At 40.7% G+C, this 27,551-nt stretch overlaps 1 protein-coding gene across 4 annotated transcripts; it reads left to right on the plus strand.

Moving 5' to 3' along the window:
• The first annotated feature begins 1,065 nt into the window (after positions 1-1,065).
• Positions 1,066-26,288, plus strand: LOC149288415 (nonsense-mediated mRNA decay factor SMG7-like). Of its 4 annotated transcripts, none has more exons than XM_089491701.1 (23): positions 1,066-1,094; positions 9,698-9,729; positions 10,366-10,483; positions 10,997-11,129; positions 11,238-11,409; positions 11,670-11,741; positions 12,046-12,196; positions 12,313-12,448; positions 12,887-13,049; positions 13,584-13,740; positions 15,300-15,370; positions 16,636-16,696; positions 17,136-17,255; positions 17,606-18,032; positions 19,122-19,245; positions 20,120-20,486; positions 21,257-21,674; positions 22,646-22,795; positions 23,733-23,813; positions 23,940-24,099; positions 24,454-24,624; positions 25,549-25,700; positions 26,175-26,288. In XM_089491701.1, exons 1-23 carry the CDS (start codon positions 1,066-1,068, stop codon positions 26,286-26,288), a joined length of 3,579 nt encoding a protein of 1,192 aa, XP_089347827.1. The 4 variants fall into 4 exon arrangements, with proteins under 4 accessions (XP_089347827.1, XP_089347828.1, XP_089347830.1 ...); XM_089491702.1 differs by having other exon boundaries at positions 17,606-17,911; positions 19,124-19,245; XM_089491704.1 differs by lacking the exon at positions 22,646-22,795.
• The last annotated feature ends 1,263 nt before the right edge of the window (positions 26,289-27,551 follow it).

Raw genomic sequence — 27,551 nt, forward strand, 5'->3', positions numbered from 1 at the left:
TGGCGGCAGCACATGGCAGGCTTTACTAGAGGCAGCTTGCCGTACAAAGACTTCAGTCCTCAAAACTCTCAGTCCCTCTCTTCTAGGATTTCAGAACGATTGGGGTATCACCGCATTCTGCAGTCCTACAAGTCACAAAAATGTTTATTAGAAAAATGTGTGTAAACAGTGAAAATATACAATGACTGTGTAAAAACATACCGATATCTAAAAAGGAAATTGGTGAGTGACGAGATGTAGTCTGGACTAAGATGCCATAGGGTCTGAAAAGTTACCTTTAAAGTCGAATTTATATATATATATATATACATACATATATAATTCTTTTTTTTTTGAAGATTCACATACTTGGGGTGATGGTGTTAATATTACTTTATTTACTTTAAAGGCTATTATTGTTTTATGTTTCATTCATTGTATGAAAACTATTTATCTATAATGCACTATTTATGTATTTACAATGTTTTAAGCGATCAAAACAAAAAAATAAATAGGAAAAAAAACAGCAAAAAGACAAGGTTAAGATTTTCAGGCTGATTATCAATATTTCTATTTTTATTCGGACGTAATAGCATGACTAAACGTACGGGCCACCTTTGCAATGCATGAGGGCATCTATTGACGTACTAAACAGGCCTAGCGCCGCCGTGTATTGTTGCTAAGTGACCGCTCATCAACCGGGACCTAGTTGCCATAGAAGCCGAGGCCTCTCTTTCTCTCCTCATCACCGCCTAGCGTGTGGTGACGTCACGGCTAGAAGCGGCGCTCGCCGCGTCTGCGCACTCACAACGAGTGGGCGTGACTTCCTAGGCTGTAAGAAACTTCTGTCGGAGCATTATAGCAGACGCACCGACCGGAAGTGCTGCTGAGAGAGCGCTGTTTCCGGAAGGGAAGGTGTTCAGTGAGACTCTCCGGGGGGTTGGTTGTTAGGGGGGACTGGGGGGAGGTTGCAGGCCCGGGGCCCCGAGCTGTAAGGCGGAGGGGGCCCGGAAAAGATGGCTGTTTCACGACCGTTCCGATTTTGAGCCTGCGTGGATAGACGGACTCCAAGAGCCCCGGAGGAGGATGAGCCTGCTGTGTGCGCAGTATCTCCGGTGAGAGACACTAAGGAAACGGTGGGAAAAGCATGGGGGGTCCGGACCATACATACTAGAATTAGGGGGAGGCTCCTACCATGCGGAGGAACCGGAGGTCCTTGAGATAATGTGCTCCGGAATACGAGGGGACCTGGCCACGCACAGCAGGTGTAGCATATGATGTGCTTGTAAAATATCTCACCGGGGCAGTTCATTGAAGCCGAGCGCGTCCTTGGTGCACATTGCAGACTACAATATTGTGTGAGGTAAAGGTTTGACAGCTGCCTCAGAACTAGCTGTAACCGGGCAAGGCGGGTATGTGTGGCTGCATATGCGCGGGTAACACTTGGAGTTTGTAAATTGCACATTTTACTTGCTTTGGTGCCCCCTTAATGTGGAATCTTTGTGTAGAATTTAGTACATCTGGCCAGTGTTATGTAATTGCTCAATATCTCTGTGACACTCTGAACAGCAAAAACTGCTATATCTTACTATAAAAAGGTATATGAACCTGAATGTTCTCATAAAGACAAGCAATTTTAGGATTAAATACCTGATAACTCCTAACCGCTGGCGCCTAAAATTCTGCACAATTATTTCAGTTTTGCCTCGCACAGTATGAAACATTATGGTCTATCTAACAAGTTTATTTCTTATAATCCCTTCCTTTTATATTTGTGTTTTGTGTCTGAAACGTATTTAAAGCACATGTGCACATTATTTTTTGTAGGGGAATTCCACATATGTGAGGATTGGGGATTTTCTAACTTATTGTTTCTTTATAGGCTCTAATGTCAATAATCACTTGTTAACATGGCTTTCTTTATTGACCTTTGCGTGTGCTTGGCATGATACTAATGTACGATTTGCCACTTCTCCATTCTGTATATCTCTCAGTTCTCTACTCCTAGATAAATCTCTAATGATGTTTAGAGGTTAAAATAAGCAATTTATACATATTACAATTCTCATGTAGTCACTGCTGCTGAAATTGTTACCCCTCTGCGCTCCTGCCTCTGTGTACCAACTTCTCTAAACATCACCAAGTTGTGTTGTTATAGACTTACAATTTAAAGTAACACAAAAAGTACATTTTATACACTACTCATCAATGAACTATACATCCATATAGTTGACTATCACGTTGTCTCTTAAAGCTGTGAAGTGATGTTCCAGAAATCTTACAGATTGAACTATGTTATGTGGGGATACTTTGCCTTCCTTACCATATAAATGTACCCATTCTAGATTAGTTCACAGTTTGGACTATGAGCCCTGTGTGATGTGGCTTAATACTGTAAATTTACAGGAATTACCCCAGCTCTATTATTTAAAATGCATAGTGCAGTCTGTTTTGCAGAGCTCCTCCCCAAGCTGCCTATACTGAAAACACGGTGTGTACCACAGTATGCTTTTTACACATAAAAGGAACAGCTAATCATGTGTATGCTCTCAGAAAACTGAGGTTTTTGTAGCATATATGTGAACGCTGATACAATGTAGATGCTTCTGAGCATAGTTCCTGTATTGTGTGGCACAAACAAGCCTTTTAATTTTACTATATGTGTATGTTTATTTCATGTGTGTGTGTGTGTGTGTGTGTATATATATATATATATATATATATATATATATATATATATATATATATATATATATATATATATATATATATATGATACGGACAATTGTTTATTAATTCGTTACCTCAACCTTACCATAATTCCAATGTTCCAACTGAACGTTTCCCAAGTACAGCTGAGCCATGTCAGTTACTTATTTCTGTTCTGCTAATTATGTGACTGCTCCGCTATCAACACAAAAAATAGAAACCTTCCTGTAGCTTTGACTACTGCCAAATAGCAGAACTAATACCTACCCGTAGAGCATGTGTTACTTCCATGGTCCATGTTGGAATCTGTAGTTTAAAAAGGATTCAAGATATATTTTCGAAGTTTAGACCAGGACCCGTCTTGCCCTGAAATATTGTTGCGGGCAGCTACTTATATTATGCAGTTTTGCTGAAGAGGAACACTTATTTGGTTTTTTTTTGGCTTTTTTTTTTTAATTAACTTGTAGCGCCAGCAGCTTTAATGCTAAATTGGACAAATAATAATCGACTATAACAGACCTTAATGAAGCATTATGGGTGTTGCTGCTTGATCACTCAGCATCAGTATGTTGGAGGTTAATTTTGTTGCTGTTTTCACCCTTTGAACGTTGCTGCGTTGCACTCAAGGGAGTGGTGTTACAGTGGTTGTACATGATCTTGTCCACAAATTCTTCTTCGAATGTCGTATTGGTTTTTTTAGATAAGCATAGAGATCCATGGATACAATTGTGGCTCTGGGTATTGTCATCAAACGGGTTAATGATGGAATAAGTCTTTGATCCAGGAACGGTTTACTATGCAAAGATTAGTGCCACCATCTATCCCCTTCCGCCATCCATCTGTTCGATGTATTTTCGTACAGGAAAACCATTTCCTTTTCTGACCTTCGGTTATTGCAGTTTGTACGTTAGACAAATATTTTGTCATGAAGCACAATTTATATATTTTGTTGCATATTTTTGAATTTTATTTAGTAAGCCTGTATTTATGTAGGCTTTAAGCTTCAATGTGATATGGTTTCTAAGCTCTACTATCTTGATAGACTTCTGTATAAAATATTTGAAGGTGTTCAGTACCATCATTAGTATGTTTGGTGTGCTAGTGGTATATGTAAAGGCCTGGATTAAGCACAGTGTTTTTATGTGCTGAGTTTAATGCTTCAATTCTAGGTTTAGTCATTAAGATGTGACTAAGTAGGAGATCTAAAATATTTTACCCCAGAGATTTGCCATGTGCAGGAGCGCCTTTTCCTTTCCTGAAGGAGAAAATCTTTTGGGGGATTTCTCCTTCAAGGTAGTCATGCTTAGTGAAGGCATCTCACCAGCTTACTGTGCATTATAGAGGGCAAATCACTGAGACGAAGTTTAGCTCTACAGTCTCTACTGCACTTTGCTCCTGTTCGGCTGCTACTACTTTGTAGGTACACAAACCAGGGCAAGAATTCAGTGTGTACATAGCGAATATCATACAAAAAACCACCTAAACATCTAAGGCATGAATAGTGGTGATTCTTTCACGCTAATATTATTTATTGTTATATATAGTGCCATCAAATTCCGTAGCTGCTTAGTCAAAGTACCTCAAGTTTGGTGAGTCCAATCTAAGTTTTGTATGGCTATATTTCTTTCCAAGGAGATGAATCGGACTGCTTTGCATTTTAACCCAATGAGGTTCTCATGTGATTAAAAAGCCTTCTCTGGAGCCCATTATTTGAAGCACTTGTGTGTCGGGAGGGTCTGCTCAACCCTAAGGTTTGGTCCAAACCTGCAAATATGCACAACAAATATACAGAAAGGGGAGCACATAACCTAACAAAGCATCAAAGGTTAGTTTGCCAAGCCTGTGCCCAGTCCTCTTTAACTGGCCAGTGGATTCTCAGCAGACAAAAAACACAAATCTAGTGGTGTATTCGCACAACCTGTGTGTTACTCCTTATAAACACTTGCGATGACCAGGTCCGTTTGCTGTATTTTTTTTCCCCTCACAGTAATAGATTATCTCATATTGTTAAAGGGACACTTCAGTGTAGTTTCGTATGCATTCATTAACCGCAGTGTCCCTTTATCCTACTGGTATGGCTTTTTTTTTTTTGTTTACAAACCTTAAACCAAAATATTTTATCTAAATTGTTTCTTTTGGTGTGATAAAACGTATTGCTAATCTTTGTTTGTCATTTGTAAAATAGACGTGTCTGTTTCAGTTCTCCACTTCCTGTAGTTTGTTTCTCGTAATACATTTACTGCTGATCTGTAAATAACCAATGCTAGAATGTCTCTTTTCTATTATAATTACCTTAAATTATAGGATGTGCGTTAATATCTCCATAGATATAGAAGAGACTACTTTTGGGAGGCACTGTTATCAAAGACATGATTACATTAATTACATGAAAACAGATTTTATAAACTGGGTATTGCAGCGCTTAGCCTTCTTGGACACTGTATTATGCAAATTAATTAAATCGTGGGGGGGGGGGGAACAAATGTCACATAACAGCTCCTGGACTGATGGATAAACCCAGTAGAAGGACCAGTAAATGTTTGTAAAATATTGTTTCATTTTAGACGGATAATCTCTGAAAGTAAAAGTGATTTATATTGATAAATGTGTGTTTAGCCACGAGAGAGAGATCCTTCACTATATATATATATATATATATATATATATATATATATATATATATATATATATATATATATAAATTATGAAGGTCCAACTGCAGTCACCTCCTGCTATAGGAAGAATGTGACTGAGCCTGTGTAATGTACTGTTAAATCAGTGATCTCTCCACTTTCATCACCCACTGAGCTTTGCTTTATACAGGATCAATGCAGCCCCTTTTTTGCTGGAGAGTTTTTGCGGCCATCAGAAGCTTTTCCTTGCATAACAAATGGCCTTAACCCTTATGACCTTCCCTGTACACCACCAGGGTTTTCTCTTCTACTCATGGTTTTCCATGGCAAAGATAGCCCAGACAAGCCACTTGGGCACAAAGATGGAGCAGACAAGCCACGTGGGGGCACTGACAACCCTTTGAAGTCTCCCCTGATTGGCTGAGACTTCATTCAGCCTAGTGAACTGCTCCTCTTCCAGTCCCCTCTAGTGGTCCAGTGCCGAGCTTTTTTGTTTTAAATGAGACTTCCTCTCCTCAACTATAACCCCTAACGGCGGCGCTGTTTCTAGCTTTAGGGGTGTGGAATGGGCTGACATGGGATATCTTTGCAAGTCAGTTGAACTGAGCAGACATTTGACGATTGTTTAACCAGTGCTGCAGTGTCTGTCGTTGATGGTTTTTTTGGGGTGGGGGGGTTACATCGGTCATTTATCTGATTTAATTCCATTTTATGTAAATCGTAGCGGATTGTATCCTTTATGGCGCAGTCACGGTTTTGCTCACTGTAAAAATAAGTGTGGCTGTTGTCCTTACACATTGAAAGCTGATCTGTGTAGTTGTTGCTTGCTTTTATCCTGGATGTAACTTGAATGTCTTTCTAGTTCCCGTGTGCCTTTACAGTAAAATGATATGGCTGTCCTTTGAATCACCTGCGTAAGAGGTGTAAAGTCTGTTTGCTTTGTGATGACTGGTCCATACGTAAATACGCACCACACCTTTAACAGGTGTTTTCTTGAATGCCAGCTCTGGTTTGTTGTGTTTTTTTATTTTTGTTTGTTTTTTCTCTGTTCTGTGTGTGGATTTCTGTAACCAGCTAAGCTTTGCTTACTTTTGCAAGGTGTAGTAAAATATGAATGGATTTTCTAAGACGATCTGATAACCTGTTATTGGCTGATCATACAGTGTACTCCAATTCACCAATTGAATAATTTATAATTGTGCATTTAGTCAGTGACACGGGGATAACGCTTCAGTAAGTATTTTTAAAGATGCTGTTCCACATAGACTTTTTCCCAACATTCCTATATTTTGATATTAATATGTACTAATATGGAATGCATTTTAAGCCTATTCCTTTTTTAAACAAAATAATATACCATGTGACATCACAGAAGGGTGTTACCCTGTTCTAATAACTCTCATCACACCTATCACAAAAAACGACTTACTCAATCACACTCATTGGCCACCACTGTGTAAATGTGTATCTGTAAATCTACAGTTTCGCATGTATGAACATGAAATGGGAGGTAGGAGTGGCTGCTGGTGGTCAGACTGCTGTGATGTAATATATAGGGGAGGGCTTTGGAGGAATGACATGACTCTGTTGCTAGGCAACTGTAGTATTTGAATAAACTTTTAAACTGTTTTTAAGGGACAGGGAGCATTAAAGAGAAAACCAACTTGACAAATGGCTTTCTTTTACTTCTCTCTACATGATTCAGAACATATGTGGAGCAGCTCATTTTAACGTGTTATGCATGTGTGTATATCTGTTTAATATGTAAAGATACATACACGCATTATGTTTTCTCACATAAATACTCAGTGCCTTCTAAGCACATGGTACTCTGTACCGGCTGTTACAAGCATGTAAACCTGTTATTTGCTGCTATATGACGAGGGCATTTGGGAACCAAATTGCTGCCGCGTGCGTGTTATGCCGGGAGCTAAGGACTTGTAGTATATTATTTTTGAACATGCTTCTAATTAAGTATTGACAATTTCTGGCAGTAATGTCCAATATAACCTTAAATAAATTCAAACTTCTGTTTAAAACTATTAGAATGCTATTTTGGGAAAGTTGCCAATTCTAGATCAAACGTCTATTTACTGTGTCCTGGCGCGTGGCAACTAAACTGCTTTTTTTGGGTTAACAGTGGACGGTGTTTCTATTAATGACCTGCCCCATGACTTGCCCCAATCTATTCTAATGTCCTGTTTTATTTCTGTTCAGATAAAGATGTGCACACAGACACCTCCGGTCCCACATTTAAGTAAAATGCTATTATAATTATTGACACGGCACCGTCATACTCTGCAGTGGTGTACAATGAACAATTGCTTGTATTTTGGTGGTGGTGTGTTTGTTTTTTAATACTCTATGGTAGTGTGATCGTATACATGTGAGTGGATCACACAGATACAATAAGCTCCGGTAAAATTTGGTTAGAAATGTTGTGCTACCCTCTCAAGTATGCAAGTTTAATGCCTGTTAGCTTCTAAAGGCACTCGGCTCACAGGTATGGAAGTTGAATGCTCGTTGTTGTCTGTGGAATTGCTGCTTGCCCGTATGTATGTTGAGTTGGCATGCACTATAGTTCATGAATTGGGAAGCATACTTAAGTATGCTTCCTACATCACTAGACGTCTCACTTTCTAACTCTAAGAAGAACTGCAAGCCAGTTTATATAGATTTATATAGATGCAGGGCCAGCCAAGCTCTTCCTAAAGTTAGTTTTCTATTAAAGATACATTTTGGGTCAAATGTTTTTTTTAATATTTTGTTTAACCACTTCAGTCAAAAAAAGGTTTCTGCAAATAGAAGAATATATACTGATATTGTTTTAGTGGTTCTGCAAATATGTTTAACCCATTAAACTGAAATCAGCTCTGATATAGCTGCTTCACTAATCTGACCTGTTATTATTCTAAGTATAAAATCCTGAATGAGTCTTTACATTTTAAAGTGTGATTACAACCGGCTGATTCCACCCCATCATTGGTCTTCATAATGTGTAGTGAAGTCGGTTAAAAGGCAACTCTCCACAGTCAACTTTCCCTTTAGTGAATTTACCCCATTGTGTCTTGCTGAAATTGGCGGGTTTAAGCAAAAAATAAAATGTCCTTCCGCACAGTTATTGAAATCCTGCCCCGTCTCCTGATAAATAGGGCAGGCGGTGAGGGTGAAGTCTCGGGTTCTTTGATGTTATGACTTGGCATGTTACTAAGCAACCCGCATATACCGAAACGTTCTGAAATATTGCCTTAAACTGAGACGGGTTCATCATCAATGTGACTTGTCGCTAGGCAACGGTGTAGAACGTCGGAGCATAGGTGAGAGCGGCTCGGTGTTATCGGGTTTATAACCGACGTGTCAGGATGCAAATAAAAAAGAGAAAACCAACGGAGCAGCGAGTGGGGAAAACTGTGCGCTTTTACACTGCGGTTGACAGTTGAAATAAAAATCATAGAAACCTTTTTCGTGATAGGTTCTGACACCATGTCCGGAAGTGAGAGCCGTAGCCTGTCCTCTTTTAACCAAGTTTTTGGGATGCCCATTGACAGCGTCGCTGGCTGCATCAGATGTCGCCACTGGCTGCCCGGTGCTGCTTGCAATCGCTTTCCAAAAATATTAAGTCTAATAATGCACGGTGCAAATATTATTTTCTTTCGAGTAGAAAGATGCAGACTTTATTTTTTTATTTCTCGTATAAAACAGATCATATCCTCTGGAACAATCATGTAATTTAGAAAATGCAGACTTTGGTTTAAAATTACGTCAAGTATTCTGTAGAAATATTAAATGGTTTCATATTTACTGGTTATTTAAGAACATGTTAAAAGGGGGAATCTGCTTGCTCTGCATTTCTTTTTCCAGTTCTGTTCTACAACAGGTTGTCGTGTGACGCTTGGTACCACTGTAGTCTGCCCGCTGCTGTGGTTGTTCCTGTCAATAGACTGATTGTTCTATGGCAAAGATTATGAAGGACTTCCTAAGGTGTCTCTTCTGTGACCTTTCTTTAGTTAAAAGGGTCATTCTGAGGCTGTGTTTCATTTGCAGAAATATTGGAGTGTATGTTTCAAAAAGTGTGTGTGTGTGTGTGTTGCCGTCTACCACTAAACCTTGAATAACTACTACAACTGTACAATGATTTGGCCGAAGGAAAGCTTTGGCCGGTAACTTTGTTGCGGTACGAGCTCAATTTCTAGGGTGTCAGATGTGACCAGGCATTAGCTAAATATCTATGTGGAAAAATAACTGATTTAAATCTAGACCTCAAAAAGGGAATGGAGCTTCAAGTATTAACTTAAAAATGAAGCACATTATATCCAGACAGGTTCGATTCAGCGCCATTTCATGACCTGTCCCTTTCTATCTCGTTACCCTTGCAGGCAGGCTGAGGTCCTGAAAGCAGAAATGACAGGTAAGCGTATTTTATTATTAGCCCGTTTTCTTTTGTTTTAGCTCTTATCATGTAACCAGATGTACAGATGCGATTGGGTATTTAAAGAACTAATACATCTTTGTTCAGTGATAACGGCAAGCATTATGATCTCTTAACATAGATTTAGGGTCAGAAGGGACAGGTGAATGAGGAAATATTCATTCTCTAGGGGGTGAGTAAAATTCCTCCTTAAGGCTGTTTTTAGCAAAGGTCCCAAGCAAAGTCTTAATCTGAATGCTGCTTGTCTTAATCATGGAATGTGGCTGATCAAAATACATTCAGAGGTCCCATTTATTTGGTAGCGGGAACCAGAAGCCTCACCAATTAGTTTGTCCCCTGCTTTAATAAGTCTATTTAAGGCTGTTTTGTCCCTTTAAGACTTGATTTCCTCACATTTAGCCTTAAGCAAAGCTTTTAGTTTTCTACAGTTCCCTGATGTAAATATATAAGTGCACCCTAATGATTTTTATACCTGTGTTTTAAATATATGGGTTTTTTGCATTTCTTATATCCAGTTTCTTCATCTTTCTTAACCCAACAAGCACCTAGATATCTTTTTCACATGCTGCGGTTTAAATTCTGTTTGTGGACCTGAGATCTCGCTGTGTTATACAGATTCCAAGCCTGGTACAGCAGAGGTCTGGACATCTCGTCAAGCACTCCAGGACCTGTATCAGAAGATGCTGGTGACAGACCTAGAGTATGCTCTGGACAAGAAGGTGGAACAGGATCTGTGAGTATGACGTAATTACAGCACTGCTCTGAAATAAGTTGGTCATCCATCACTAGATTAATGCATATCCGTTCCACCATTAAATGCATCAGTGATTCAGTTAAAGGGACACTCAAGTCATCATAAGCATTTTCCTCTTCCCTCACTCTTACTATTTTCTGTGTTGAAGATGCATTCAGCAAATATGTCTGTCGGAGAGATGAAACACTTTAGGTTATCATGGTTCATTGACACATGATGCACTGTACCGTATAATCCTGACGCTGACCTTTTGAATGGAAACTAATACATCTGATTTTTTAACTCTACTTTGGAGTGCGCTTGGATTGATTTAAGCCAGCTGTTCAGGTGTCTGCATGGGTTACTGAGTTGAAGTAGGAGTTGGTTTGTTTATTGATGTATTCAGCAAACACGTCTCCTGACCACCACTCGGCTCCAGCACCAACAAGACGCAGCTCATTAGTTGCAGCTTCTGCCTAAGGGTAACTGTATAACAATATTTTTTTTCTGTAGCTGGAATCATGCCTTCAAGAACCAGATCACAACACTGCAGGGACAAGCCAAGAATCGGGCCAACCCAAATCGCAGTGAGGTACAAGCCAATTTGTCACTGTTTCTCGAGGCAGCTAGTGGATTCTACACACAGGTGAGCCCCAATCCATGTAATGTATGGTTTTAAGAGTAATTTATCATTTATATGTTGCCACGTTTAATTACTCTTATCACCACACAATTTTTTTTCCCCCCTCCCAAGCTTTTGCAGGAGCTGTGCACTGTGTTCAATGTGGACTTGCCGTGTCGTGTGAAGTCTTCTCAGCTGGGGATTATCAGCAATAAGCAGACACACTGTGGGGCCGTGGTGAAACCGCAGTCCAGTTCCTGCGCGTATATCTGTCAGCATTGCTTGGTTCATCTTGGTGACATTGGTAAGGTTATGAGGAAACTGTACATATTTAATCCCTATTTGCTTTTCTGGATTATTTTATTTAATCTTCCCAAGAATACCTGTTTACCTGTTTTGTCAAAAATAGTAGGACTTGGACTGTTCAGAAACCACTCTGCCCTTATGCAAAAGTCTTTGTATCAGTCCCCTTTCTCTTTCATGTGTCAGCCATGGTGTTTTGTATGTTTTAGGTTATTTTAAACCATTCATCGTGTTTAAATATTTTCTCTTGCTTTTCTCCAGCTCGCTACAGAAACCAAACAAGCCAGGCTGAGTCTTACTATAGACATGCTGCTCAGCTTGTCCCTTCTAATGGTGAGTGAATTCTAAAGCATTGATGTCGGTGAAGTATCCTGGCCTATGCTAACTACTGCAAAATCGGATACTTGGGTGACACGGATACAGGGGAGATCTCTGATCTCGCCAACATGCCCCTTTACATTTAATAGTTGCTTATCAACAAGGAGTTTCTCCCAGAAACCCCATTCTTAAATTATAGTGAACATGGAGTGTTCAATTTAAGAAAAAAAAAAACACAGTACTTACCTTAGACTATGGTCAAAGGTTGACAACCAGGTTTGCTACTAATTTGCTAATATTCTTGTTTTGTACTCTACAGGTCAGCCTTATAATCAGCTTGCCATTCTTGCCTCTTCAAAGGGGGACCATCTCACCACTATTTTTTACTACTGTCGCAGCATTGCTGTCAAGTTCCCTTTCCCAGCAGCATCCACTAATCTTCAAAAAGCCCTTTCCAAAGCCTTGGAGAGGTATATATGGTGAAGTATACCATTATTATGCTCTTCTTCTATCACACGTGTATGTCTTTCTTCCCCATACACTAATGTTGTATCACACTGTGCCTTGTTTTGTTTTTTATATAAAGTCGTGAGGAGGTAAAGACGCGTTGGGGTGTATCTGATTTTATCAAGGCTTTCGTTAAGTTTCATGGACATGTATATCTGACAAAGGGCCTGGATAAAGTGAATCCACTTAGAGAGCAACTGGAGGAGCAGTTCAAGGTACGTAGCAAGTCAAACTGTAAAATAAAGAATAGTCTGTTATCGAGCAGCCGTGTTTCCAGGGCAACACATACCTGTGCATTTCCTCTGTCCACTCTTGCAAGGCAAAACATTTATTAAAAAAATGCCTCCCCCCCCCCCAACAGAGGATTAATGCATTCAGTATTTGACACGAGAGCAGCGTGGTATACCCATGAACTGGAGTTTTAACATATCTATGTCTCGCTTATTTTAATATGTCAACACAGTTACAAGTTTTTTTTTGATACGTTTGTTGATTTGGTCAAATGCACTAATTCAAAGCCACACCTATTAGTAACATTATGAATCCAAGCAGCCCACCAAAAATGGCAATCGCTCCTCTTCTGAAATGGCTTGAATGGAGTGCTGTAAAAAAAGAAGAAAAAATAAGTTACTTTCTGTTTTCTTTCCTGGCAGAACATGCTTTTTCAGAGAGCCTTTAACTCCCAGCAGCTGGTTCACATAACGGTGATTAACCTGTTCCAACTACATCACCTGAGAAGCTTTGGCACAGAGGCAGAGGAGCAGAGATTCAGTACAGAAGAGGAGTTATGCTGGTCTCAACTTCTCGCTCTTTTCAGTGAGTGATTAGGAGTGATATTATATGGAATGTATTAAAATAAATGTAAAGGTGCATGGCATCATCTGATTTTCTGTATCTTGTATGCATTAGTATGTACATACGATACTTGGGTATCTGTTTAGTAAGATACCAAAATGATTATCTGCTATGGTGCTTGTCAGCTGATCCATTTTTGAGTGGTATGTATTATTTGTGGAGGCAGATGTACAAGTAATATTAATAGCGGTCACCCTTTTGTTTTAAACGGTAAGCTACTTTGATTGAACACAGTTTGTTCACAGTCTACTTAAAAATTGGCAGAAATGGCATAAACTTGGACACAGGTCCGCCAATCCCATTAGACATGATGCTCTCATCTGCTGGTTCCTTCATAGCTTATTGGCTTTCACTCCAGGATGAACAAAGTGGAATGGTGGAAGATGATGCATTTAAGTTTTTTTGGGGTAACAGAATTACTAAAAAAAAAAAAAAAAAAAAAAAAAACCTGTTTGCTTTTTCCTTTTTGTGATGCTGTGCTTGTTTTTTGTGCAGTGTCATTCTTGGGCATCCTATGCAGGAGCGCCTTCAAGACCCATCACTGTGACGAGACTTCCTGTGCAGATCCTCTTCCTGCTATCAAGGTATCGTTGGACTGGATGAAGCTGCGTCCCAGTGTCTTCCATGAAACAGCAGTACAAGAAAGACAATAGTAAGTGTCGTCATATGCTAGACTCATCCAATTTCAGAAGTCCATTATTCAGATTTCACGCTAATAAAATAAAAATACATATATATATATATATCTAAAATGTGTGGTTTTCATATCAGATGGCACGCCGAGACAGGTTTAGACAGATTAAATTGTAAGACTTGACACTTTGGCCTTTTTTTGTAATGCCAGAATCGCCACATTTAGATAAAAGAAGCACAATACGGAAAACCTGGTAGGGTAACGTTTTAACCAGGTAATGTACAAATGAGAAGCAAACTAGTCTGGCTCCTTGTCTGTTTTTAAAATAGAGCAATACAATTAAAAATACCTAAGCCACATAATGTATCTAAACCTGCTGTAAGCGTGAGCTTTTCATATAAACTGAATTTATAATCTTGGAACATTACTGTCTTGTTAATATAACTTTATTAATCATTTAAGAAATCCAGCAGTTTCTAGAGGTAATTAAAATCCCTATTGCTATGAAAGTTCTCGCTTGGCAATAATGACTGTATTAGATCATATGCCATTAAATATGCTAGAGTGTTTTGTTTGTGAATATGCATGTAATATACTCTAGCTTTTTAAAATCACTTTGTCATTGATCTCTGCTTTTCTACATTTCTGTCAGAATCTGGTACAGTAATCTGTACCATTTAATTTGTCTTCCTTCTTCTGGTGCCCTGGCCTTTTAGTCTAGCTTGTCTCCAACCTTCCATACAGGTCAGCCTCCAAGCGCTTGTAGCCTTCAGGCAATTTCAACTATTTTTTTCATTCTTCAGATTCCATTACCTGTTAATAATGCAGCCACAACCTACTAAGAAATGTCCTGTATTTCCTCTTTGATCATGTTCCAGTCTTACCTAGTAAACATGTTTAACACTATATTCTGATCCTTTAAGTGTTACTAAATATCTTCTTCTAACTAGCCACATTTTGTTTGTTTTATATTCAGAGTAATAGCTGTAACATGCAATTAAAGCAGTGCTCCTCAGCCCTCTCTTCAAGGCACACCTGACAGTCCAGGATTTAGGTGTTACTCAGGTGTGTTTTAAGGTGTTTTTGTTCAATTGTGCAACACCTTAGACACACCTGAATAATACCTAAATCTTGGACTGTTACGTGTGCCTTGAGGAGCAGTGCTTTAAAGTGGGCTATGCCTGTATACAAATTGTTCTGCTGACTGTCTTACTATCAGTTCCTCTGTCCATCTCTGCATATTTAAATATTCCTGGACCCTTCCATTAATGACACTTTGCCAACTTCCGATTCTGAAAAAAGCCAGATGGCTTACATTTTTACATGCTGTCCAATCCTGTCCTCCAATTAAGTAATGTATCAGTCTTGTTGCATTATTCCAGGATTGAGAGTGTGTATGTCCTTGGTGTGTGCCGTTTTTGTTTTGTTTTCTTCTTTAAATGCCTATGTAAAAAATCCCCGTAATGATTCATATTTCTGTTACAGGGCGGGAAATTATACATGTATAACTTATGTTCAATATGATTTTAATTCCCACCGAATCTCGTATGTGATTTGCTTTGCCCGTGTTTCTGCAGTGTATGGCCGTGGCTGATATCTCTTCTGAACAGTTTCCATGTGCTAGAAGAGGACCTGTCTGGCGCCAGCAGTAAGTATATTGTAATGAGTCTATTGCTTATGCGTAAGAAAAGGCTTTGCTTTGTCACTATTTAAAATTCGTATTCACAAATCTTTAGTAGGGAATTGTACCTCATAAAAATAAGTTGAAATAAGCCACCTTTCAGCACAGTACAGTCGGGACTGATGGTAACAAATCTATCTTGTACACCTGTTTGTTTTGGCAAATAACTTTTGACCCCCTCAACCAGCGTACAAGGTTGGGTCCTGCAGTCAACCATAAAGCAGAAAAGAGACCAGGCAATGGTCATTTTGTGCCTCGTTTTGTTTGCGCTTCTCTACCAAATGCCATTATGAAGGACTTGCCTTTGTGATCAGTGCAAATGATGGGCCTGCAGGATTGCTTAACAGCAAGTTGTTTGTGGTCTGGACCCTGCATAAACTGTGAGGCCATTTACCGCAGCAAGCCAAGTTTTTCTGTTGTCCAAGCTGTAGGTGTGTGTTTGCTAACAGCCAGCCAGGTCATAAAAATCTCTTCAAAGCTGACGACAAAGTCCAACTGAATTCCAAATCTCATACGTTTTGTTACAAGAATGTGGTCAATGACATCACTCATAACTGAACTCAAACATGACCAGTTATCCGAATAATTATTTGCATTAAAGCATCTGTAGACTACTTTGTGATATGTTTTTCTCTGCCCTGTTTTATGTATTTAAATATTTCGGTCATATCCCTTTTCTCTTCTTTCCTCCAAGCCACTTATTTTTATTCTGCGAATACCAAGAGCAACCAGTCACCCCATGATTAATACAAAGTGCACAATTCATGTACCAGATACCCCAACATCAAATTTGTTGCCCTAGAAAGTTTTGGTGATTATCACTTATCACCTCTTCCTTTCCCCGTCTACAAGATTTCACTCGGGCTGCCCCATATCTCTGGAATCTACTCCCAAGGAACCTTCAGCATTCACCCTCCCTCCCAACATTCAAGAAACATCTAAAAACCCACTTCTTCAGAGAAGCCGCACCATAACGTCCCTGTCACTGATACAACCGCCACGCTACCTCTCACCTTTCTCTGTGCCTTATTTTTGTCACCCCATTCCCTCAAGATTGTAAGCTTGCGTGCCGGGCTCTCTCCACCAAATGTATCGGTTTGTCTTAGTCAATTCTAGTCATTTCATACCCCTTGAATATTTGTATTGATGGGAGCGATGTATAAAATTGTTGGCGCTATATAAATAAAAGATGATGATAATGTGAAAGTGACAGTTTTGCTGTTTTTTTCTAGTGTTGCCGCTTCCAGAGGAGTTTGAACTACAGGGATTCCTGGCTCTTCGACCAGCATTCAGGTGAGGGTTACCCTCCAGGTTATAACTGCTGTGGTCGCTTTGACGGCAGGCTTGGCTAATATAAATTCACTTTTCCCCCCAAACAAAATGTTTGTAAAACATGCCATGTTCTCTGCTGTTTGTGTCTTACGACCTGTAGTTTTATATCTTCGTATCTTTAAGGTAACCAGTTAAGCTCAATGAAACCTTTTTGGGGACAGTGGTGTGTATCATATTCATGCTCCCATCTAGTTCCAAACACGTTGCTTACATGTTTTAATAGTGGTCCGGTTTCGAAGTAGAAAATGGAAGCTAAATCTGTTGACCTGTCACTGTAGAAAAAAAAACGCATACTATGCCTGTGATATGGATCATCTGTGTTCATCTTTACCCTTCCGTACTTTGTACAATTGATATGTTTTATCACACCCAGCATACCTATTTATTTGTTTTTGTTTAGAAACCTAGATTTTTCTAGAGGTCACCAAGCCATCACTGGAGACAGAGATGCCCAGCACCGTCGGCTGCGCCCAATTCGCCTTGTATCCTTAGGAAAGTGGATTTCTGAAAACCAGCCACGGTGCGTACCCTGCTGTTGTGTATGCAGATAGAGCAGCGGCAAATACTGACATACGTTCAGGATGTATATCTTCACGGCCTCATTTATGAGGGTTCATAGTGAAGTTTTTATGGTACATAGTTCCTAGTACTGGTGAATGTCCATATTCTTCCTAGCACTATTTCTAATAAAACAACTGTCTTGTGTATACTTTTTGCATACACTTGTCGTGTGACATAAAAGCAAGGACAGGTGTCTTCGTATGAATAAACCTTCAGAGCAAAGAGTGAAGGCACAGATTTGATGTTCGCTGCTATATTTACAAAAGTCCACAATGTTGTTTTTTGTGTTTTTTTTAAACCTAATAACAGGCTTATACAGTATCAAAGCATCAAGGGAGAGGTGACTTTCTTAACAGATATTCCTGAGCTTTTGACCGAAGATGGCAACGAGGCAGAGGACAGGTCTTCTCCACGGGAGACAATCCATACAGAGACTCAGAAAAACGAAGGGAGCCCTGGACTGAAATCTGTGTTGTCCACGGGCCGTAGCCCTTTCTATGACGCCTCTGAAAAGCCAGTGGTTACTTTCAAAGAGAACATTAAACCTCAGGAGGTGAACCGGGAAGTTTCAACGCATATCTACTCCAAAGCTGTGAATGCTGGCAAGGAACTCAGAGACTATAACAAGGGAATGAATTCTACCACTAACAAAAAAGATAACGGTAAAAGGAAGAGTGAGCCTAAGAAGAGTGCGGATAAGATTGCAGAACCTGGAAAGCAGAGCATTGCTGTGCAGGTATACTATGAAATAATATTATATACCGTATTGGCTCGGATATAGGCCGCCCCCTATATAGGCCGCCCCCCTATATAGGCCGCACCCTAAAAGTTTGGTGCTTTTTTAAGAGATATGCCGAGATATGCTGCCACTCCCCCCCCCCTGAGATATGCTGCCACTGCCCCCCCCCCCCGAGATATGCTGCCACTCTGCCCCCCCGACTTACCAGAGCAGACTCCCGAGTGTCTTGCGGGGCCGGTGGGGGACATCTACGCGTATACAACTTCTGGTGCCGGCACTCAGCGGATGTGCCGGCACCGGAAGTTGTATACGCGTATTGCGTAGATGTGCCCCGCAAGACACCCGGGAGTCCGCACGATGCGCTTAGACAACCTCCCGTGCCGGCAAACCCCCCCCCCCCTGTGGAAAGTGCTGGCAGGGGAGGCTGTCTGAGCGTATCGGAGAGTAGGATGCAGGTCCCCTGCACCGCTGCCTGCCCGGCGCAAGCGTTTAGTGCATACCCAGCGATACCAGTGTAACACCATTTAAAAAAAAAAAAAAAAAAAAACCTAAGGCATAAATATCGGAAGATTCCACCACACTATATGGCCATATATTGCTTAGCCCGCCACTACGTCAAACTAAGTTGTGTCCTATCATTTTCCTTGGCTATATTGTTTACATTTGACATGCTGCACTCGGCGAGCGTTTGTGGGCTTCCACTTCACAATGATAGTACATACAGTGGACCTAAACCGACTTAGCAGAGGACAAATTTCACCAATTGACTTGTGGCAAAGATAGCATCCTAGGACAGCATTAATAGTTACTTAGGACTTAAATACGACCCATTCTACTGCCAATGTTTGTCTATAGAGGTGGCTGCATGTGTGCTTCATTTTATACATCTGTTGGCAATGTGTGGCTTACTTACAAATTAGGTGGGGTGTCCACATACTTTTTGGTCATATAGTGTACATTTTGTTTGGTTAATTTAGCCTATAGATACTGGTACTTTACTTTTATTTTGTATATCAATAGAATGCATTGATTTGGAGAATAAAGTAAACATTTCTTTGTTTTAATACTTTGTTTTATATTTTTCAGGTGAGAACACAGGTGCCTGAAGCAAGGAAAACATCAGTAACACCAACTTCAAGTCCAAGCTCCAACACCCAGTTCATCCCGATTCACCACCCAGGGGCCTTCCCACCTCTGCCTAGCCGGCCAGGTAATGCAGCACCTGCTTCAAGAATCGGAACCCTATCTATTTTATATGTGTTACCTTTGGATATGATTAAGGCAAAATATATATCCATGAATAAATATTGATGGATACATAAAAGTTGCTTCAATAAAGTGGCTGTGAGGCAAATCATTCCAACTCTCTGGGGCTTATTCAAGGGGGAAACGTTTACAGGAGGTTAGTGATTTTTAACTCCATGAAATCGCTATGCATTATAAAGGACTATCCCTGGCTAACTTCTTAGCTATAAGGGCTGAGCCGGGACTGTATGATGCATATAGATCAGTCAATGGGGAAAATCTCTGGTTTAAAAATTCTTTATAGAGGGCCCTCTACGGTAATCTTGGAGTTGAAGCTAACTTGGCATGACTACAGCTCTCTTTACAACTCCCTCTTTACTGAATAAATCCCTCTTTCTTTATGCCATATTGTAAGGGGCCAATCCTGCTGAGTTCTTTTTTTGTTGTTCTGCAAGAAGCCCTAGGTTGGCCCTGCATAATACATAAGTTAACTATTTAGGGCCAACCTGGTCATTCTTGCTGTAGAAATGCATCAAGCTTGTCCCTTTTTATAATCCATAGTTAAGCCAGGACCTCAAATAAATAAATATATATATGTATATATATTATTTTGAATGCCTGGTGTCTAGCAGGCAGCTTGTGAAATAAAGAAGAAAAAAGAAAATAAACTAAAGTCTTAAAATTAGTTTGTGATGTTTCTATTTAGACTATTGTGCCTGAAACTGTTCATGCACAGTACATTTTTTGCATTTATTTTTTTATAAGTGTATATCACATATTCATGAAAGTGGCATTTGTTTTATGTTTTGCTCATCATAAGATATTTTCTGCCCTTTTAGGTTTTCCACCGCCGGCCTACGTGATCCCACCTCCCGTGGCGTTCCCCATGAGTTCTGGGTATACTTTTCCTGCTGGTGTTAATGTTCCGGGGTCATTCCTGCAGTCTTCATCTCACTCGGCTTCTGGGAACCAGGGACCTCCTGGCAAACCGTCCCACATTCCTTACAGCCAGCAGCGTCCATCTGGTCCAGGGGCTCCTAACCAGGGAGCTGTTGGCAACCAGTTACCTGGACAACCCCAACAGGCTCCGTCCAACTCTCCACCACAGCCCAGCACCCAGACTGCCACGCAGCTACAGATCCAGGCACTGGTCCAGCAGCATCAATCTCCTACTAAACCCATGCAGCCTCTCGGCAAGAACCCTGTGCTTCACCCCGCTCTCCAGGTAACCGAGTTTGTCCTGTTCTTGTTATGTCGGATTGTGATTTGATTGTTAAACTCTGCATTCCAGCTTGTGCCCAGGCCTGTTGTCTCTAGGATCTCCCATATGGTTCAATATAGCATACTGTTAATTTGGTTAAATCGTGGTTTTTTTGTTTTTTTTTTTTCCTGTGCCTGGTAAGCTATAGATTTTTTTTAAATTGTTTGCTCTTCAGCCAGGTTAGCCCATCAGGTGCATCTCTCATTGTTAGGAGAGGATTGAATGGTTTGCACCTTTCATGATTTTACTTAATTATTAAAGTGTCAGCTTACCTCTGAGAAAATGATTATGTAAACCTTACTGTATATCAAAAGTAATGATACCTGCTGAAACAGAAAACATGTTATAGGAAGTCTGCATCTGATGGTAGGGTTGCTCTGCTTATGATTCAATCCCCCAGAGATGGTAAACTTTTTTATTATTAATATATTTTTTTAAATAATATTTTTATCATTTGCGATACATCTAAGTTTCTATAGCTGTCCAATTTGACAGCAAATGCACTCAGCCAATCATTTGAGACTGGGATAGATATTCCGTCGGTACTCCTGCAGTTAGGATCACTCATTCTGGCTCACTAAGAGTATCTAGTTAAGGGTAGGAGAGAACTTTATTGGTATTTTAAGTTCCATAATAGTGTTCACTTAAAGGGATGTGGTTGCTCATGTTCAAAGAGCCTTCTGTGGTATGTGATTCTGAGTTTTCTCTCCAGAAGTACCCATGTAGCATTTTCTTCATTGCAGTACCAGCAACCTGATGCATCCAAGCAGCTGTGGAGTTCTAATCCAGTCTCTAACTCTTTGGGGAAGGCAATGCCTATGAAGCAGCCCTATTACATGGATGGCCGTTTGCCCGCAGAATCTCTGAGTATGTTGGAGCAGTGCCTACAGCATCCCATCATGCAGCAGCAGCCGCCTCTGGAGAAGAAAATGAAGCCTTTCCCAATGGAGGCCTATAACCAGAACACAGCTGATGTGAAGATGTCAGACTACTACTGGGGCGACAACTCATCCTACAACATGAACGACAACAGGGCCCTGTTGGCACAACAGTCGCTTAATAACCAACGGGGCAAGCGTCCGCCCACAGGATACCGACCTGTCCCCGACTCAATGACTAGAATGCCCTTTGAGGTAAGAACGTTTGCTTTAATGCCCAGAAATGCACCTATCTCCCATTTCCATCAGTTCTTAACCCGGTCACTTTGTGTGTTATCTGTACCCTCTCCCTCTTCTTCTTCCTTTCAAGCACAGGATGAGGATTTAAAAACATCACTTGTGTTCCTTTAAGTATCTCTGCAGTTAAGCATGTAGAGCTGTCAGGTCCATGTTTAAGGGTGCCTGGATAAGCTATTTTTTATTAATGAGGGGTAGTTTGCAGTGATCGGTTCACTGAGCTGCAAAGAAAGTTGTAGAGGCTATTTTAGTCAAATATTAAAAATTATTATTGCTATATATAATGAAAAAAAGATGTTTAAATATACAGGAGACCATTGCACGTTTCATACAGCGGTATTTATGTTCTACCCAGTCATCCCTAGCACTGTCCTTGTTCATCCAGACCACAATGCCTCATGTAATTCATGCAGCTCTATGCCATAGTGTCCTTTATGATGGCACATTTACAAACAGCTGCTGATTATTCCATTGCCTTGGCTCCTATGGTGAACAGACCTCTTCAGAATATCCAGCCACTTTTTTTTTTTTTTTTTTTTTTATCTTATCAATCAACCCGCTTGATTCTGTTCATGTCACTTTTTTCTGTGACGTTGTATGTTATGTGTACAACAATTGTAATCTACATAAAATGAGTAATGATTACTTGCAATGTCATTAAAACGACAAAATATGCACTACTTGCAAATTTCTGTACATCCATAAATGTAGTTGGTGGCAGCTGCTAGTTGCAGTTGTTAAAGTACATGCTTTCCAAACCCTTGGGTGACCCGGAACTGTTCTGCTGTTTTTAAATCCTCTCCTGTCTTTTCCCACTAACACCTTTTTATCATTTTTGTATAAACTTTTTTCTCTTGCGCTCTCCATTTTATTTTTCTCTGCTTCTTTCCTCTTTCTCCCCTTGTTTCTTTCTGCCTGTCTCTTACTAGGAACCCAAACGTTCCCCTCTTCTACCCCCGGACCTGTTAAAGAGTCTGGCTGCATTAGAGGAGGAGGAAGAGCTGGCATTCTCCCCTCCTCCTGATCTTTACCCAGCTCTGCTCGGCCCTCTGGCTTCTCTCTCTGGACGAAGCCTCTTTGTATGTATTCTGTTTGGTGGGCACTTTCCTATGCTTTTTTGGCTCTCCTGTTTATTATGTCTATGCAGTGCAGAAGCTCGACCTTGGCAACTTAGATTGACTTCTAGAACGATAGGTTTCTGAGATGTAGAACATCCATCCACCAGTATATACCTTTTTGAAGTGTACCTTCTTATGCACCCATTGCGCCAGAGACATACCTGGAATTATTCTTTAATGCCTGGATAGAGGTGAAGTGGTGTCAATGTTCTCTCAAAACTTATAGACCTAAAATAAGACACTTTCTATAAAACACAAAAATACAGGTTTCTGTTTCTGGCTTTGGTACCTTCAGAAGAGAGGGGAAGGCACACTGATAGCTTATCGCTCTGCTGCCCTGTGTTTTGAAATTTCTTTGCTGGAAACTGCTGGATTTCGCCCTTATGGCAGGGACTTTCTTAAAAACCATTACTGTCCCAGGAGTAATATTACCTGGTTCATATAGAGATTTAACTTGGCTAAAACTCTGTGATATCAATCAGTATGAGCATGCGAAGCTCTGCAAATTTCAAATTTTCCTGGTTAGCTTTCATTATTCTTGTTATTGAAACGTTCACCGTAGCAAAGAAGTCCACCACGTTTAGCCCTGAATTATCTGGCGCATACTCCACAAAGAACAACTTTGTTTGTGACTAGAACAAAACAAGTATATAGCTGGTTTTGTGCTTATTGGAGTATTATCCTGAAAACACAGATTTAATTGCCCCTAAGAGGCTGCTCGAAACTTGTCTGTCTCTAAAGCTACACTATTAAGCAAAGGCACCTGCGATTGCCCGTCTTGTAATTGTTTCTGCATAGTTTGTGCAATCGTATTACTATATTTTCTGGCTAAAGTAATGCTTTTTAAGGCAAAGGGGAAAAGGGCATGGCAGTAAGTCTTTTTCTCTTTCTTTTGGAGAAGTCCCTTCTGGAAAAGCCATCTGAGCTGATATCCCACCCCACCTCTTTCCTCTCACTCTCTGGATTTTCACTGAGCCAGGTAAGAGGTGGTTTCGCAAGGATATAAGAGCATGGATAACGAGGCTGTCCATGAGGTGTCTAGGTTTTTGTTTTTTTTTTCCCCCACTATGGTCTTTGTTAATATACATATTTCTTCTTTTTGCAGGAAAGGTTCCCCAACAACAGTGTGTTTAACGAGGTGTACAGCAAATCCTCTTGCTCTAGCACAAAGCCTGAAGTCTGCCCACCACTGGGACAACAGGAGACCTCTCTATACTCTCTGTTTGAGGGTAAGCCTTGGTCTCCATCACTTCCAGCAAGCTCAGGTAAGGTACTTGAACAAGAAAACCTGTGAAAATTAGATCTGTATTAACACAGGAGTAGATCGACGTAAAACTCCAGGTTTGTGTAATAGGCAAACGTTTCATGAAATTAATATTACAAATATAGCTGTAGGTTATTGTAAAACTGAGTTGGAGGAGGGCTACCGTTATATTGGAGATGGTTTGGTAGGCCGGCAGAAGTGCAGCTATCTGCTGCCGAGTATATCGTCCATCCTCTCTTCGTAAACTGCCATTAACTTTTTTAGCCCCTGGCCTACAAATCCCTTAAGCCAGCGCTGGTAAAAAATGTTATAAATGTTGTAGGATTCCAGGTGCTCATCTACTTTCTCTTGACAGATCACTCTACACCAGCAAGCCAGTCTCCTCACTCCTCAAACCCAAGCAGCCTTCCCAGCTCTCCTCCTACCCACAACCACAACTCTCAGCCGTTCTCAAATTTTGGGCCTATTGGTACCCCAGACAACCGAGATCGTAGAGCTGTGGATCGTTGGAAAACTGACAAACCAGGTATATTCTAATAGTTTGTGAAATATTACTTTACAAAACACAATTTCTCTAAATAGATAACCAATTATAAATCCATAAACTGCCACTATTTGAATGCTTGCTTCTTTTATTAAAATTCTTTTAAACTCTCCTTTGTTCCACTGATAATTTAAATCTATTTGTTTTAGGAATGGCTTCTGATTGGTCTAACCATATGAACAATCAATTCTGTATTTTGAATAGAATAAAACATAAATAATTGATTGCATAATAAATGTATAAAATGTGATATGGCAAACTGATCAACAATCCACATCAATGCATATGATTTAATCATTGTTAATGGGGCACTACAGCCGTGTTACATTTTAAATTGACTTCCACATGCGCCATTCTCGCTGCTAGCCAACTCCAGTGGGAGAGTTGCCAGGATTGTAACTAGTTATTAACAAAGTACTTTAGTATGCATTCTTCCTTGTGGGGCTGTATGGGACCCTAGACTGTCTTCTTGAGTGCTCTATATATGCTCACTATACTCTGAGCGCTCTCTGCTCTGTAAGGACATCTATGTGTACAAGTATAATTCCAAAGCAGTTGGTATCACCAGACTTCCTCTGCTATAACTGAAAAAGACCTTGGCATTGGGAGTAGCAAATTTCTTTATAAAACACATTTTGAGGAAACCATTGGAAAAGAGAGAGAGCGAGGAAAAAAAAAGTTTTGGCCAAGCATCATTTAAGATGTACATAAATAATTTGAAATGAGTCCAGGCTTCTCTTATTGCATAAAGTGCTATGAAAACGCAGGAACTCTCAGATCAAACATGCAGAAGAAGGTGGATGCAGACCAACTGGTCGATTTTAATTATAGCTTCAGAGCAAGAATCCATTCAATTTCCTTCCACATCAAGAAGTTCAATTTTAACATGTTTTTTATCCTTTAAAGCAATGGGTGGCTTTGGTCTGGACTACTTGTCCGTGACATCATCTTCTGAGAACAGCTGGCGTCAAGTGAACAATTCCAGCAGCGCTAATGCCTGGGCAGCTCAGGGCAACACCTGCGAGGACTCGTCCGCTGCCCTTATGGAGAGCTTGAAGGTAAGGGATCTAACATTAATGCTGTTCATTCCTAGGAAGATTAGTACTATGTGGTAAACCCCTACACTTTGTTCAAGTATTTTTTCATGACACACAAAACTTAGAGACTACAGCTGGTTGTTAGTCTTATTTATGCACAGTTGTTGAACTAATAGAAAGCTGATTAGAACACATTGATATACCTCCCTGCAGCTGCCCATCATATTATTCTGTAAATGTTTCATCTGATGTTTTCAGTCCCTGCATCATCTAGCTAATTACTATCCATTCTGTTTCCAACCTCCCCACCTTAATTACTGCTCTGTAAGCAGAATGTGTACTGTACCCTACATAGGATTTACTCTCTTTTTTACTTATTTCTTCCTGTTTTGTCTTGCTATTTTGACATTTATAGTCCTGGATTATGTATTCTAAAATCATCTGGCAAAACTAAAACTTTGCAGAGTGAATTACCCTTCATTTTTTTTTCCTTAGTCTATTTGGTCAACCACAATGATGCACCCTGGCCCTTCAGCCTTGGAGCAGCTCTTGATGCAGCAGAAGGAGAAGCAGCAGCGAGGGCAAGGATCACTGAACCCCCCACACTGAGGAATGAGGGGAGAAGATCCCACTGACATATGGCATGAAGGGTCAGCAGCACAGGACATGATCTGTCCTAAGCCCTGAGGAGGGCAGCCCTCTCTCCCTCCCTCACTGATCTGGGGGGGAGCACATGTGGGGGGGCGTCCAGCAACTCTCACGCAACCTGAAAACCCCCAGCCCTGCAGGCGACAACGTCACCTGATGGACAAAGTTCCCATCCAGAAGGAGTATGAGGCTTCTTGAGTTTAGGGAAAAAGGGGGTTTGCGTGCCCCCAATCTTTCTTGTTATTTGTGCATGCCTCTCACAGCACCCCCCAAACCTCTGCCTAGCAAATGGATAGAAAATATCCCCCAGCATTGTAAGGCAGGAAGGGGAAATAGAAAACTTTCCATCGGCATCTGGGTTTTAATGCGTTTTTATGGCCGCGCTTTCAGGTGGAGGGTGTGCAGACGCTCCCACATCCAAACTGCAGCTAGAAATCAGGAACTCTCTCCACTGGAGGACACGGAGGGACTGGTCCCCTCTCATCCATCAGCTTGTGCTGGCTGAGGAGGTGTGATTGGCTGGGTGGCTTTATTTTTTTTTTCCTGTCCCCAGTTAGGGGAATGGGTGAGGGGTTGAGCGTCTGTGTCAAGGTTATGGATGCTTGCTTGTTCCCATTGAGTGTCTTTAATCCACTTTCGGTGTCTGTCTCCCTGCCTGCTTTATCGTCATGTGTGTTTGTGTGTGTGTGTGCGCTTAATGTCCCCCTAAGGCTGTGTATAGCAGGATGGGTGCTGACATATTAGGGGAGGTGCTTTTAAGGTGGGGCAGATGTTAGAACGGGTAGATGCCGAATGAGCGGCCCCACAGTTGTTACAGCTAGACTGCAGCTGTAGGTGTTTCTCTCTTAGCCTTCCCCTTTGCAAAGTCTCTTTCACACGGCGGAGGGGTAGTAGAAGTATCGGATCAAGTGGCAATGTAAAGCTGGACATAAGTGCCAGAGTTCATAGCACAAATCCGGAACATGTGGTCCACTTCTCCGGCATTCTGAAAAGCATTGGGCGCAAGCAGTGAGAGCTGGGATGTTTGTGCTAGGTGATGAACACATGGTCACTTAGGTGTGGTGGAAAAGGCAGAGATGCCCTCACTTTTACATTTACAAGGAAAGCGTGGTTCTTCTAGTCTCATCTCTGCCATATAGGTTCCCCTTAAGCATTGGTGTGTTCCTCTGTATGCCAAGGGTACAAACGTGTACTCCAGCACGTTCAACACTTCATACTTTGAAC

Source organism: Sceloporus occidentalis, unplaced genomic scaffold (assembly GCF_023333645.1).
Source record: "Sceloporus occidentalis isolate IW3139 unplaced genomic scaffold, rSceOcc1.0.p SCAF_51, whole genome shotgun sequence".
Taxonomy (NCBI): domain Eukaryota; kingdom Metazoa; phylum Chordata; class Lepidosauria; order Squamata; family Phrynosomatidae; genus Sceloporus; species Sceloporus occidentalis.